The following is a 16,436-nucleotide window of genomic DNA, read 5'->3' on the forward strand; positions in this document are numbered from 1 at the left end:
CGAGACTTCATTGAATTCGCCACTTCTTCATCACGGGTCTGATGTAACACAGCGGCTACTTTTCCTGTGCACCCGGCCAGTGGCTTCGGCCCAGTGTGCTCAACTTGAATATAGCCACTGAAATTAGAGGATGGAATATCTCAAATTATATGCGTTTTTTTTTTTTTTTTTTCTTAAAAAGATCAATCTCCATTAATATTCTAGGCATTAGAGGTGTGCACGGGCTCCGGGTAGCCCGAAAGCCCGACCCGGCCCGCGGGCCGGGCTAGGGCGGGCCGACGCATTTTCACCTCGGGCCCGGGCCGGGCTCGGGCCCTGCGCAAAGCCCGACTCAAGCCCGAAATATAGAGAATGAGCGGGAATCGTTTTCCAGCACACATACAGCGCCTTTTTCGCGACCGCCCTTTACCGCTTTTCCTTTCCATTTGCTACTTTAAACAAAAGGGGAGCAGGTAAAGCACTGCATCTGTTGCACTCCGACAAACAGAGAAGTAACACCACCTGAGCTAGTGACAGCGCCACGCGACTGTTCACGTTAGATTTAAGGCCAAATCCCATATGAGTGAAGATGTACGCGACAGCGCGAGCGACCCGACGTAGATCGCCTTCATGCAAGCTTACGCTTGCATGGGCATACCCCATACACGTGACGGCTTTGGCGAGCGAACTCTATTGTTGCTGGCATGAGGCCGTCTACTTGCTTGCTGTTTTTGCACGACAATTTGTAATCTGTGTAATAGAGACTGCTCGTCGTGTGTCGTTTGATCACATTTGCTATGCTCAATAAAACGCCAAATTACCGGAAAACGATGTTTTGTTTTCGCAGTGAAGCTTCAAAAAGCCAGGCCGGGCCCGGGATTGTGTTTTCGTACGTCGGGCCGGGCCGGGTAAGCTCGCAGCCCTTTGCCGTCGGGCTCGGGCGGGCCTTCGACGAAGTCAGCGGGCCCGGGCCGGGCTCGGAAATACGGCCCGTGCACAGCTCTAGTAGGCATGTCAAACGGTCACAGATTACATTTTCAGGAGAAGCGGATGAAGGCAATAATGACTTCCCTTGGTTCAATGCCTAAATATTGGGCTTCATCTGGTTGGTTATAATAAATTGAGCTCTCAGCTTTCCTCGATTCTTGCCGATTTTCTTCTAGATTTGTCACTAACTGTACTATACATAACTTTAAGCAACATTAGCAACGCCAGTTCCAGGAAGTTGATAATAGTTACTGATGTCAAGTGTGGTGTATACAATTCTATGGGCAGACACTTGTCATATGTTCAGCTTACTTGTAGCACAACTGGGTTGACAGATTAAGCACAATGCCAATTTGTGTTAGTGACATATATGCGTCTCTATCATTGATATATAAAAAATTAAGGCACACAACTTTATAGAGGCATAGGTTTCCAATTTGCCTGAGGAGTGAGGAAAGCAGGGTGGTAGTTGGGAGCCAAACTAAAGCTGTGCCTATAGACCTTTTCACAGACGGCTCCCTGGGCGCCGCCATAGTTCTCTTTGGGCTGCGCTAAATAGGCGTGACCCCCCAAAAATGCACTCCCGAGGCTGTGACCTCGGCCTTTGTACTCCCGCGCGCAGGCCAACATGGCGGCGTTTTTTCTCTCCTGTGAAAAGGTGTATTGGTGAAGGCACAGAAATTCATTTAGTCATCATTGTGGTCAAAATTTGGAAGCATACTTACGCATGGTTTACTCCAGCAGTGTACCTGCATGTCTAGAACAAAATGCAGCTGTTAAATTATGCAAAAGAGGAGAGGGGGGGTTCAAGGGTGAGTGCACCTTTGCACCCCCCCTTAAGTGATGCCTCTGCATTTGAACACCATATGAGTACTTTGGAGTTACTACTCTCACGGTGTTCTTTTGGAGATTGTACATCAGTATCATCTATGGCGGACATAGTGTGTCTGCATGTGTTTTGTTCCATACAAGCAGAATTATTGCAAACCGATCCAGGAGAGCTTCTACACCAAGAAGCATTTGAGGATTTTCACAACAGTTGCTCATGTGTGCTATAAAGGAGCCATGATGTTGACAGTTCGGTTACATCCAAAATGTCTTGCTAGGTTTGATGCTTACAGGTTTCCAAGAAATGCATCACAAATTTAGGCTTCAAGGGAAATGTAAGCCTCGCAATGAAGTGTATATTTCATACAATTTGCTTGAACATCTCAGGACAAAAGTGATAGAAATGGTTCATATGCAGCAATGCAATGCATCAGGAAACATCTACATACACCTTCCTGCTAGCAATGCTTCTTTCCATAGTGATGCTTTCAGCACATGCAACAAAATGTGGACACAGTGACACATAAACACAAAGAATAACTTAAACAGTTATACACGGCTACAAAAATTGACAGTTCCTTTTGACTTTAAGGGGAGATGCGGGTCGAAAAACGCGAGTTTTCTGAAAAATTATCGATTTTTTGTTTTCACCTGTTTTGTTAAGATTAGTACCTCTACTGTTCTGAAAAAAAAAATCAATGTCGAGACTTAACTGGAAATGCTTTAAAATTGCGTCTAAAGAGCACAAGGTGGCTGTCAAAAGGCCGAAAGTGTGACATCTTCGAGCACCTTGCCGCTGATAATGCGCCGCCGCTCGCCATTGTCGACCGAATGAGGCGAAGAGCCGTGCCTCACTCTTCAAATAGCGATGGTTTCCCGTGCTGCTGCAGCGCAAGAAATAATAAAGAGAAGCACGCTTTTGCCGCCTTTTTCGAGCGCCGCGACTGGCTTTAAATCACGTGGTACGGATCGGGAGCCGCCGTTGGCCGCTGCGCGCGTGTGTGCTGTGAAGCCTACTTGCAGGATCCGTGTCTCGTCGAGCAGCGCAGCTGAACAGCGCTTTTCTCGAGTGCTTATCCGTTATGGATGAAGAAAGCCGTAGGAAGCGCTGTCACCGGCCTCTGAAGTTTCACGTGGCGCACAAATTTCGAGGACGTTGGCGCAAATCAAAGCCGAACACTCAAACCACGAAAAGATCGTCTGCTGCCGCAAGGCGTAGTGGCAGTGGCGCCGATGCGTCCGACGAGTTTGCCGCGGCATTCGAATATGTGAGTGCCTCCCAGAAAAAGATCGGACTCTTCGAAGACGAAGAAAAATCACAGGACGACGAGTCTTCGTTGATTGCTGATATGACAGCACTGAACATGTTGGTTTAATCGAGGGCACTCCAGTTTTGAACGTGTTCTGGAAGAGCTTGGCGTGCTCCTGCCTCATGATCTGGTTGCTCTTGGCACATCACGGGACAGCACACGCCAGAAAAAAATGTCTCAAAAACTAACAGGAGAAGCAAGGGCTCGTCGGCGTGCGCTGAAGAAAAAATCTCTTGTCAAAGAGTCAGCCTGAAAGAGCCGTGAGGGCGAAACCTATGGTGCTGGCGCATTTTAATGGAAGTGGCCACTACAAGGAGGATTGTTCTTTCTTGTGTACAAATTTTGTGGCATTCAATGACATCTTTGATAAATAAACATGCAATTTGGTCTTTAAAACTCGTTTTTCTCAAAACACAAATTTTGCCATTTTTGCCAATGTGCCCCTCCTTTTTCGGGTACTTCTGGTGCTCAGATCTGCATGAAATTTTTTCCAAATTTTTTCCAAAGTACGAGAAATGCAATTATCTTGTTCAAGTTTCAATATTCTTATTATATAATAAAAAAAAGTCATGTAAACTTTTACTAGGGTAGGAGAAGTATGAACTTCCCGCGTTAAAATTTTTCATGTCTAGTACATATTTTGTATGGACTTCCTAATTAGTTATTTGCATTTCACACTTTATTTGAAACATTATGAACTATCAATTGTAAAAAATTATTGAAGTTTAGGTCTGAAAAGAGGGGGGGCAAGAGGCTTAAGTTTTTCGCTTTGTCATGTTGCAGAACTAAAAGTATGCAACTTGCAAGAAAACTAATTATATATTTGAAATCAGCATAAAAAGTTCTGTAATCAACTCAAGTTTCATTGCTCTAGGGTGAATATTAAAAAAAAGTGTCTTCGAGTAGCATCTCCCCTTAAAGGACTAATGCAATAAGTAACAGGCATGCTGAATCTCAGCAAAACAGTCACACATAATTACTACCACAATATTTGAGCTGTAACGCAATCCTACTGTAAAACAGAGTGCAATCTGCCTCTAACAGCCCACTTTGTTCAGTGCTTGTATGCTGTTGCTGTGAGTATTTAAAGAAATGTTCACTGCAAATGCTACCATGCAACCTCGTATTTCTTGGAAAGCCTGTGGATTAAACTTCACATCATCTCACACTTAACAGTATTTGATTCCCGGTGAGACCTAAAAGCAAACATCCTAAAGCATGTTACACCTGCCAAAGTACACATGAACAACATTTACACTGCAGTCCGCTTATAAAGGTGTTGAGAGTATTACAAAATTAAATCACTGAACTGTATGTTGTACAATGGCTAATTTTGCAGAGCTTCACTACACAGTGAATTGCAGAGCCCACTGCTGTAATCTGTTCTTAGTGCCGTCTTTATAAATGTACTGCGACATATTTCATTTATTCGCTCCAGCAAAATGAATATGAATGTCCAAACTCAATGTAACATTAACATTAAAAACTTCAACATAAAAAAAAACATATCTGCAAAGATTTTAACAGCAGAGCTGTTTAAGCTGACTGTTAGTCCATGCAGAGCGAACAGAAGTTATCATCATGAACCGGCACACGCTCTCTTCTTCCTCTTCGCTCCCAGAACATGTGCGCCCATTTGTCCAGCGTGGGATGCAATAACTGATGGGCGAGAAAATGAGTACACAGAGAGAGAGGAAGAAAGAGAAATTCTTGGCGAGGCGGGACTCAAACCCGTGTACCCACGATCTGAAGGCGAGCATCGTAACCACTCTGCTATCCAGGCATGTTAGCAGAGCACAGCATAGCAAGGGAGTGGGAAAGGGAAATAAGGGTGAGGAGGGGAGAGTAAAGCATATAGCATAGTTAGAAAGAGGAAGCAAGAAATAAAGAAAGAAATAAAAACGAACAGACAAAACAAAGAAGGCCACCCAGCTCCACACTTAACAGTCCTTGCATAGCAATGTCACTTACATGGCTAAAAAAAAAATTAGCGTACCTTGCACAAGTTACGCAAAGCTAAAGAAACAGTGGACTGATCGCCACCTAGATGGCCCTGGCCTAATAGCTGAGCATCACTAGCGACTACCCCATAACACTAGGCTAAAGTCACCAACCCCTTTGATGTGGGGGCACCTACCGGGACTGAAGTAGAGTGTAGCCTAATGCAATAAAGTATAACTTAACCATACCAGGTTACTACCTAGGAGTGACTTGGTAATTCTCGCAAAAAAAATTGGCAAAAACAAGCATCACTTTGCAAAACCTTGCAAATCCATCACCTTGCAACCTCACCTTGCATCCATCACCTTGCAAACCAGCACCAGCTAGGTGCCGATCAGCTCCGCTGTTTCTCTAGCCTTATGCCACTAGTGCAAGCGACGCTAATTTTTTAAGTCTTTCAATTATCATAAAATTACAATGAAAGTGTAGAGGGCACGAACCATAGACGTTTTCGTTAAACATTCAGATGAAGACTGGTGAAGTGACTGAAACATTGAAAGCTTAAAAATGAAGGCCTTCCATAAGAGCACACAATAATGTTAAAAACACTGGGCTTATTTGACATGCTTTCATGTTGTTACAGCAATAAACATAGAAGACATATATTCATTTTCAGCTCTCTGATAAACTAAAACTGATTAAGTAATCAATACTACGATGCTTATATAATGCTTATAACAATGTAATAAAAAGCAAGCATGTGCTTTGTAATGCCACAAAAAGTTTCTCACATTTTACTTCCATGTTTTCTACGACTGCGAGAATAAAACAGACTGTACATAAGAAAGATTACTTTGAAACCAAAGGAACATTGCTTGTTTGTAAATATATTTTTCTTTTCAATGGGTGACAAAAATGAGCCACAAGTAGCTGTAAGCTTTGCACAAAAACTTCTACAAGTGGAAACACTGTGATGATATATATATATACTTTACCTGCTATGGCCAGACATCCTAATGGTACTTTAGCAACTTGCATTATGACTGCTAAGCTTAAAAAACTTAAGAGTGCTAACAGTGAAAACGCAGAGAAGTGCCTCATTTGAGTGGATCTCCATGCTGTGAATACCCATCAAGTCCTTGGTGTGTAATATCTTTTCAATCTTTTCTACTTATCAGAAACAGTGATATATCATCACTGCTCTTCTCGGCAAAAAAATGCAGCACAGCTCTGGTCAGACAATGGCACGCATAAACCTGTGAACTATACTTCAGTTCCATTCATAATCCAGCATGATTCATGCATAACACACACAGCAATGCCGATAGCAGTTCACAAGATGAAGTCTTGTCCAAGAAATTGCAGGCAAGTGATGGAAAAATGAAAATAATTCACAGTAACATGAGCGAGTAAGTGTCAGTTTCCAAGTGCGGAATCTGTTGCATTTCAAAGAGATCCCTCTGCTGTGTGTGCTGCCGAGGTGGCTGTAGGTGCTGTGGGTGCATCTGTGATGGTTGCAGCTGTAGCTGTTGCAAGTGCAATTGCTGCAATTGTGCCTGTTGTTGCAGCTCAGGCCGCTCCACTGGAAGCTGTTGTGGTCGGGGTGGCTGTTGTGGCCGCTGTGGGGCATCCACCTGAGTGGGTGGGGGAACCATAGGAAGTTGGGTGGCCACAGGGGTAATGGACACAGCAGCTGCTTTTGCTGGGTGGTGGCGTGGTCTCCTGGCTTGTGGTACGAGGGTGGAGCGGTCAAGTTTAGCTGGCATGGGTATGATGACAGGCGGCTTTTGTACTGTTGTTGTGCGTGCAGGAGGATGCTGTGCTACAGTGGGGCCATCAGGCAATCGCTTCCGCTTACCAGGGCCTGACATGACAGCTTTGTGTGCACTCTTAAGATGCACCTTCAGGTAGGACCTCGAGACGAACCCTTTGTTGCATAGTGGACAGAAAAGCTTGAAGTCTTTTGTGTGACTTGTGACAACGTGTCGTTTCAGGCTGTTCCAGACGCGGAAGGTTTTCCCACAATAGCTGCAGCGCATAGGGCGCTCCCGAGTGTGCATGCGTATATGCATTGACAGCGTCAGCCGGCTATTGAACTTCTTTTCACAATAAGGACACGTCGTAGTGGGGCCATTTCCATGCACACACACACGATGGGCCACCAGGCTAGAACCATATTTGTAAAAGACATTGCAAAGTTCACAGTAATAATCCCAATTGCGGTTGCCACTATAAGGCCGTGGCCGAGGTGTCCTCTGTTTGTCATGTGACAGACGATGGAGGTTTAGTGATCGTGTCAAGGCAAATCGCTTGTTGCAGGTGGGGCACTCGTAAGGTAGGTCATTGGAATGTGCCTGCATATGCTGCTCATAATGACCCTGAGTCTCATACATGTTCCCACATTCAGTGCATGTGAAGCCAAGCCCACGGTCATGGTGTTCCTTGTGAATCTGCAGAGGATGAAAACATACAAAAGTCTCACGAAGGGACCAAGAAATAGTTTCTTCTAAATAAAAGCTGTCGAGGGTTAACACATATTTCACAAAGAATGCACCTGAAGCATTAATGATAGTCTTATATGTCCTACATGACATAGTACTGCCGGTACCACAAACAATGCAGAGCACGCACAAACATTTGTTAATGATATAATGGCATTACCGTATGTACTCGCGTAATGAACCCACTTTTTTTTCAGAAATATTGATGCAAATTTGGGGGGAGGATTCATTACGCGGGAAAAAAAATTGCAGTAGGTATAAAAGTTGAAATTTCACATGACGGTGTTCAGAAATTCGGTAATTATACCTTAGTGTTTAAAAAATAAGCGTTTGCACGCAATGTATGCGAAAAAAAAAAAGCTTTATTGATGACACCAACCGGCCACTTTTTGGCGCTCCTACTCGCTTCCATTGCCCTCACTGTCTTCCTCACTTATGTCGCTTGCTGCTGCCGCTTTGTCATCGCGAGACCACAGCGCATCGTCTTCTGTACTGTCCAGGCTATTGGAGATCCCAGTCTTCTTGAAGCTCCGGATGATTATATCGCTCGGAATCTCGCGATATAATCTGGCGGAATATATAGATATATATAATCTAGCGGAATCTAGTGATATATATAGATATAATGGTGTGATTTAACATTGTTTCGATCTTCAACAACGTTATCAATCAAATCAGCATATACAAACAATAAGAAAACTTTTTTTTTCCAAGGACCAAAGTGGGGGGGTGGGTTCATTATGCGAGTGAGTTCATTACGCGAGTAAATACGGTGTATGATATCATGCAAATGTGTAATTTTTCAGAACAGCACACCACTGACGTGCTTAGAAAGTCGATAACCAATGATAAAAAATATCGAGGCCTACTAGCTTGTTCCCCTCTGCAAATGGTCAAGGGAAAAACATCACTTACTTGGCTGGTCACAGTGATAAAAATAAATTATGACTACAAATCATGCATGCTGAGATGGAGCATGATACAAGTGTCTCAACAACATCAAGACAACATTACATAATGGAATGGCAGAAAAGTGCACAAAGGGCCTTGCACCTCAAGCAAACCTCACGTGTTTCAGTAACTTTCCACTGCATCTTCAGCTTACCTTGTAGGTTTCCTCGGCGGTGAAAGTGCGCTTGCAGCTTTCGCAGCGATAGAACTGGGCCTGGTGCACACAGCGCACATGTTTGGTCAATTCAAACCGGAATGTGAAGCCTTTGTTGCATTCACTGCATATATGGGGATACTTTCCAGTATGGGTAACTTCATGCTGCCTGAAGCTCTTGCTGCTGTATGTCACATAGGAACACTGGCTACAATGCAACTTTTTGACCAGTGTCATAGTTGCATAGTCATTTTCAGTGAGCATACTGGCATGCATAAGTACCATGTGTTGTTGGAATCGTTTTTTCTCCAGGAACTTCTTTGGACAATGGCTAAAAAGAAAAAGTGAAGCAACCACACAAAGTAAGCTCCAACTCGATTGATTTGCTGATGTGCACTTTTTAAGTCTTAACTCCTTCATTAAGCCCTAAAGGGGCACTAAAGGGGAAAACATGTTTTCTCGTGTTACCGTAAAATCCCTAGCAAGCACCCCCCCCTCCTTTGGTGAAAGATAATTCGACAAGATTTGGAGGGGGGGCCCTTGCTTGGTCATGGATCAAAATTCAAGATGGCGGTGGAAGAGCCGCTCGTGCTTTCAAGGAAATGCTTTACTGAATACGCATGCAGTCACTGTCGTTATTTGCCCTCGTCGGGCAAATAAAAACAATGAAATTGGCAGGAGGGGAGGGGGCGCTTGCTCGGTCATTGGCACGTATTTCAAATCTCCCGAAAAAGGGAGGGGGGGGCACTTTCTTCGGGATTTTACGGTAGTAAATTACCCTTTCACAATACCAAAAGTGCAACTCTTTCCGTGAGAAGACATGCAAAAAGAAAGTGCAGGTGGCGCAGCCATTTTGAAGTTCCCGCGTCAACTCGCTGTGATGTCATAGGCATTGACGGAGTCTACTAGAGCCTACATAGTTCTTAAGCAGTCAAAATGAAGTGTACCATATGAAAAAACACTTTGGAATCTTCGATGTCACGCTGACATCTGTGTGCAGGTATGTCAGCACACTATTTCAAAAATCAAGCTTTGACTTTAATTTTCTTTTTTATTATTAGCCTATGATGGAGAAATTAGCAATAGTAGAGTTTCCTAAGAATAATTTATGCATTTGAATTGATTCATTGTTTCACTTTAGTGTCCTCTTAAGTCACATGTACAAAAATATTATTGTACATATTATGGTCATTCAGAGAAATTGACCAAGAGATGGTACACCAGCAAATTTTTAGAGGTAAAGCAAGAGTGTAGTCAGAAAAGTGTGAAACTGTACAACAAACCTTCCTCCTCACCAGTATACCTTCCTTAAAAATGTGATCGCTACCCATACCAATGAAGTGGTTCTTTTTATCTTTTTTTTTTTTTTCACATGACAGCATTAAGCCGCAGTTGGAAACTGCAATGGTCCACACATCAAAATATGCCACCATGACAGGCAGTGGAGCTTTTCCATGATCTGCATTGTCTAGTGCTTGTCTGAGTGAAAGCTCCTTACAACTAGTGCTACGACCTTATGTGAGAGAGGGATGAATGCCAAACAAGCTTGCTTAATGAAACAGAAGAGCTCAGTGATTTCAGACTGCAACACAGTTGAGTTCGACCATAAGTACAACTGAAAACAACTCCAATAAAGCCTTACCTTACTTTGCCTAACTGAAGAAAAATATTCTAAGTCACTGTGCAAAGCTACAGTGACCTTCAGTAGCGGAAAGTCACTTGCAGCAGAAGGACATAATTATCGGAGTGCTTAAAGCAGGCAAAACTCTTCTCCGCTATCCCATAAGTAAAAAAAAAATGGAGAGTACTAGCTTGGTACTTAAAAAGCAATGTTTTTGTAACCACTGCTGCTAATTTAAGCACACTTAACATCAAAGCTATAATATTGCCTGCATTTGTTGCATAACAGGACTAAACATAGTGAACAGTGAATTGTACATAAAAAATTATAATAGTATTTTTTAAAAGTTAAGTTAAAACAGTAGAACTATAACTACAGAACAGCACAAACGGGCCAAATCGTTGCACTAGACTAGCACTCAGCACGAAAGAAAATTGCCACGAGCTTAAAATGTGCCTGCTTAGAAAGTCAGGAAAGTGCAGCAGGACAAAAAGTAGCATACGCAATAGAAAATGTTCATGTAAAATCTGTACAACAAACCTGCAGCCGTATTGGAAATCCCTTGTGTGCACACGCTTGACGTGCTTTAACTTGTAGTTATTGGTTGTGAACTCCTTTGGACAATGGGGGCATTTGTACATGCGCGTTGTGTTATGGATTTTGCGATGCTTGCGTAGGTTGCTTGCTGTGGTGTATTTTTCTTGGCAAATATCGCACTTGAATGACCGGACCTGTGCCAGAAAACGTGAGATCATTAGGTAAAATCAAAACCCCATGCTGAGGGCTCTGCTCATGAACACTGACAAAACGTCACAAAGCTTACTAAATATGGGAAAAGTAATTCTGACACCTAGTGTAGCACTTACGCAACCTGGCCACATGTGACGGCATTTTCCTACCCCCTTCGTGAAACCAATAAGTAATTGCAGGACACAGATCACCTTTCAGAGCAATAGCCATTAAGCACTGGCGTAGTCAAAGGGAATTAGGAGACAGGCTGTGAAGTGTACCCAGAAAAATGGAGGGTACTGGATGAACGATGAATATAAATGTTAAACTGAGCCCAGGTATAGAGACAGTTTCAAGGGGATTTGGGGAAGGGGTGGTCAGAAGCGCTAGGATTGAATGTGGATGGAAGCAATAAGTTGTGAGCAGTCGTAATAAGCAAGAAACGTTTACAGCACAGGTTGACAAAATCAGTTCAGCCATTCCCTTCCATAGCCGGTGCTGCGCCAGCCACCATGCAAGAGGCCACACACGTTTTCTCAGCATTCGTTCACTGTGCCAACTTGTAACCTTATAGTTTAGCCTCGCTTTGAGTGCTTATCCAAGTTCCTCTATAACTGTGCCCATATAAGGCCAATAGTTACATGAAGTGGAAGCTATCTGTCGTTTGTTGTATCACTGTGCTTGACAGCACAGGCGTTTCCCAACAGCTACAGTCATTTTAGTTAACATTAATCACTTAACACTAATTGAATAGTTTCCTGCTAAATACACGTTGGCACCCTGAGAATTTATGAGACAGGCATTGAAAAAAAAAAAAAGATACACTTTAAGCACTCGTGCTTAGAGCAAGCATACATAATCTTAACCCCAAGCATACATAACCTGTCAGCGTGCCCAGCACAGGGACTGCTGGTTTGGTTGTCACAACTGACTGCGAGTGAATGTTGGCAGCAAGCAAGCAATAAGGACAAGCCAGAGGCTATCATGGTCATTCAATCCATCTTACCCTGACTCAAGGTTGCTCCCCCTTACAAATGATGTAAATTCTTATGCGAAACTTAGAAACTTAAAAGACACAAAACTCAGGGGTCACCCTGGATCTGGCCTGATCGAGCTGACAAGATAACCCAACAAACTCCTCTCAATCTAACAGACCAGCCAAATATCTTCAGCAAAGGATGCAAAGTCCTTGCTGTCAAGAGTGGAAGGTTCAATGATGACAACATTGAGAAGCAACTTATAAGCGTAGAAGTTGTGTAAATGAATGTGATGCCGATTAGTAAACAAAAGTGGACACACATATTTTTAAACGTTTGCATCCATTCTTCATTGTGCCTCATCTTGTGTTCCCAACTGTAGCATGTACAATTTACTTTTTCACCTCTCTTCTTAACTATCAGTCAAATAAAGTATATTGTTTGTGAAATTTCAGTTACTCTTGCAGTAACAAAATGTGACTTTGTTGTACCAGGGTTAACCTTGTGCTCCAGGTAACTGTGACACAGCTGGTAACATGCCCATGACTGTCTCATGTAATAGTGCAGGCAGCTGTCAAGACAGAATTGAGAAATGTGCATGTAGTGCATAATACAGGTGGGTGCTGCCACGTATCATTTTATTCCAGGTACTCCGATGCACAGAAATACTGAAAGTGGGGGGCACCTTTTTTTATACAGGAAGCCTCGCTATGAAATATACATTAAAGGGGCCCTGAAACACTTTTTCAGCATGGTCAGAAAACGCTGCCGATCATTATTCGAGGCTCCCGAGAACACGCGAGCCAAACAATATGGCGCAGCATGTGGCCTGGGATTTACATTAAATTCTCAAAGTCAGCTAAAAAGCACTTCCTCTTCTCTCGACAAAAACTATGCTTATGACGTCACTGACTCAAGTTCCACGCCATTGGCTGATTTGAACATGGCACGCTCAGTAGTTACTGCGGCCGCCACGGGAGGCCGTCACTTGCCTACGAGCGCGCCATTGCAGCGAAAGTACGGTGCATGTTCGAAGAAAAAAAAAAAGAAAAAGTGCTCAAGGTCACGAGGCGCGCGTGACGTACCTTGTTCTCCCATGCCACCCCTCCCTACTTAGCTTCCAGTGCTTTCGTCAGGACGAGAGGAGAGAGAAAACAATTACAGCGTGCGACAAATCTTTGTAACTCTGCTCGTACTGGAAGGATTCTAAAAATTTTTGCAGTGGTCGATTCGTGAGGAAATAAGCTCCTTTAATAAAGCCATTCCATGGCTACTTGGAAAAGTGTTCCAGGGCCCCTGTAACTACTCATGGTGTTGGAATAAGTGTCTTTAGCGTGTTGGGTGCAAAATGCAGATTGACAAAAAAAAAAATGCCTTCAGAGTCCAGCAAAACCATGCGAAGCCATGCTTTTGTGATATGTATTTGCTGCCTTTCAGACCTCACAAGTAGACCATATGGTGGTTTCACACCATTAAAATGGGCTACACACATAATACATAAAATATGTTGTGGTTTGTAAACGGTTTATCGTGCCCATTTCAGGCCTTATCATGCCTGCATTCAGATTTTTAAATGCTCGCACCAGGCACCTAAAAACCACATTTGTAATGCCTAAACATCTGGCTTCTAGTGATCTAAGCATCTTGCAACAAAAGCATGCAAAAAGATTAAGCAAACAAAGTCTGTAACGCACCACATTACACATAGGAAAGTCTACCCATGTTTCACTACAGCGTAAACAGTCCTGTAATACACTAAACAATGTCATGCACAAATGCGTGAAAATTTCCACATGACAATGACTCTGATGAATGTGAATCGGGGTTCCAGTGAGACACAGTTAATTTTTAAAATTTAAAAGCATGGAGGGCATCAAAAAAAATTTTTTTTTGAATAGCGTTTTTACATACTGTCTTGAATTGAGATGTGGTGTGGTAGCTGCACACAGATTATTTAGGGCTAGACGCTCAAGGAAATTTTTTTCTAAGCTTTATTGCTAAAAAAAATCTTGTGCAGACACATATACATTAGTGAAATGTTTAAAACAAAAGACGGGAAATCGTCGGGGGATAAATAGTGCATCAAGAATATTGAGTTTCAGTTTTGTTGGAAAAAACTATGATTTTAGCATTCACATTTCGAATTGTGTCCTTATGTAAACATTTCGTTTCAGCTTGAAGCTAGCAGTAACGTCTTTCATTCTTGTAAGTACACAACGTAAGTATGGCAAACAACAAAAACAGGAGTAGCACAACTTCAGATACCAGTACTAACCTTGTTGTGAGACTGTACATGAACACGAAGAGTTGAGAGGGACTTCAGTTCCTTGTCACAGATGTTACAAAGATAAGTCTGCTCACTTGAGTTTTCTCCAGTTCTAATTTGCATGTGCTTGCGCAAATGTGTCTGAAGCATGTCACGATTTGTGAACACCTTACGGCAAGTTTCACAGGGAAAGACTTGCTGCTCTGGATGTATTTCCACGTAGTGCGCTGCTAATGCATCCTCACTGTCACACCCAAGGTCACATATAATGCACTTGTGTTCCTTCTGGCAAGCACCATCCTCGGGCTCAGCCGTTCCTGTTGCTCCTTCTGCTCTTGCAGTGGCACTGCTTTGCTGTTTCTGCAACATCTCGTTTTTGTGAAACTGTGTGTAATGCTTTCGGAGCCCACGATAGCTCAGGTATAGCTGGGAGCAACATTCACATCGATAATCCTTATGAGTCTCTTCGTGTTTTGCTAATTCTTCTGGCGTTGCAAATCCTTTCCTGCATTTCTCACAGCAGTTTGGCATGCCTTTGCAGTGGGCAGCCTGATGTCGCTCAAGCGTGAATGCAGTAGCAAACAGCTTGTCGCAGACGTCACACCTATGTGGATGCTCATTTTTTGGCTTGTGTGTCCAGGAATGCTTTTTATACTTTAGTCTTGAGCTGAATGTTTGACCACATTCCTCACATGAAAAAGTTTCATCTGATTTTGCTTTGATGCTTGCTTTTAAGGCTTGCCTCTCCTTAGACTGTTGTTTCAGTGCCTTTATGTTGAGCGGTGCAATCTTTGGGGTTGGGGTTTCTGTTGCAGGAACTGAAACCTTCGCAACGGCAGAAGTCTTTTTTAACACAGCTGAAGGTTTCCGCACAGGCGTGGATTTTTTCGCAGGTATCGACACTTTCTTGGCCGGTAACGATTTTCTCGATGACGTCGCTTTTCTCCCAACAGTTGACGCCCTCCTTACTGGAGCCGTGACCCTCCTAGTCCGTTTGATTTTTGGGGCCTTTTCGAACGATTCACTGGACCCGCTCCAGTCCGAGTCCCCACTGTCGCGATTGAAATCATCATCTGAACTGCTACTGCTTATGTAACGAACGGTGGCGGCATTGCGCGTCCGACTCGACCTCCGTGTGTTATCAGGTAACGGTGACAGCGGTATAGTCCTTAACCGTATTTTCATAGGATTCTTTTGTTTCCGCCGGTCACTAGAAAGCTCATGAGCTGGCGCGGCACTTGACTGGGCTTCCGATGGTTCATTCGGCTCCTCCGGATCAGGTACCTGAGGTGCAAGCTCCTCGCAGACTTCCTGCGGTTCTTCCTGCAGTTCTTCTGGATCCTCCGCGGCAATGGAATCGTCGTCATCGTACACCTCTACAGAATCGTCATCCAAGTTGTCGGGCAGAGCTGCCACCTTTAATGTGCACAAAGGTTCCCCGTCAACGGATGGCGATTGTACGAACACTTTGCTATTGACAGCTGCTGTACAGTCACTTTCACAATAGGCCGCACCATCATTTGCAGCTCGGTATTTCGAACAAGTTTTAGCAAAGTCTCCGAAAATAATGCGAACATAGCCTGCTGCTGGAACACCAACGGGAAAAACAAGTTTTGTACAAAACGGTTCCACATCTATGTTTATGAATACGCGGGTTTCCATGACTGCTATTAGTAGTACAAAGAGATGCTGCAAGCCAGATGATGGCGCTGAGGAACCGCGCGCTTTGCTCCAGCTTATTTACATCGCACAAAACCACCGTGGTCTAAATATATCGACAGACTTCTCAGTTCTGCTTCGTTCATTCTGTTGACTCGGGTGATCGTAAACTATGCAACACGAATCAGGGCGGTCCATAGTGCCGTCAGTGATCGTTTCATCACCATTGTTTTCCCAACGAAGAGCAGTGCCGAAGTCAATCGTCGTCGTCAAAATGCACCACTCTTGCAGAAACTGCAGAATAGCTCTGGTAATCGCTGGGAAGGGCGGACAACCACGGGTACGGCATTCCACAACAACACGAAAGCAAGCGCAGTCCCTTCACGAAGTTTTCACGGTTCACATCGCGACTAGCATAAACTGGGATAAACGCTAGCGGCACCGATAAGCATCCTCGTAGACCGTAGTTGCCGTATTGGTGGTGGCTCGGGTGGTGGGCGGCGGTGGAATCTATGCGTGGTGGCACTAGCAAA

At 43.7% G+C, this 16,436-nt stretch overlaps 1 protein-coding gene across 1 annotated transcript; it reads right to left on the bottom strand.

The window, feature by feature from the left end:
* Nucleotides 1-6,304: 6,304 nt before the first annotated feature.
* LOC119378980 (zinc finger protein 184) lies at nt 6,305-16,391 on the bottom strand. The gene is made up of 4 exons (XM_037648104.2): nt 14,254-16,391; nt 10,813-11,003; nt 8,652-8,982; nt 6,305-7,495 (listed from the first exon to the last, which is right to left on the bottom strand). The coding sequence occupies exons 1-4, from the start codon at nt 15,904-15,906 to the stop codon at nt 6,437-6,439; spliced, it is 3,234 nt and encodes a 1,077-aa protein (XP_037504032.1). The 5' UTR covers nt 15,907-16,391; the 3' UTR covers nt 6,305-6,436.
* Between the last annotated feature and the right edge of the window lie 45 nt (nt 16,392-16,436).

This window comes from Rhipicephalus sanguineus, chromosome 1 (genome assembly GCF_013339695.2).
Source record: "Rhipicephalus sanguineus isolate Rsan-2018 chromosome 1, BIME_Rsan_1.4, whole genome shotgun sequence".
In the NCBI taxonomy this organism is placed as follows: domain Eukaryota; kingdom Metazoa; phylum Arthropoda; class Arachnida; order Ixodida; family Ixodidae; genus Rhipicephalus; species Rhipicephalus sanguineus.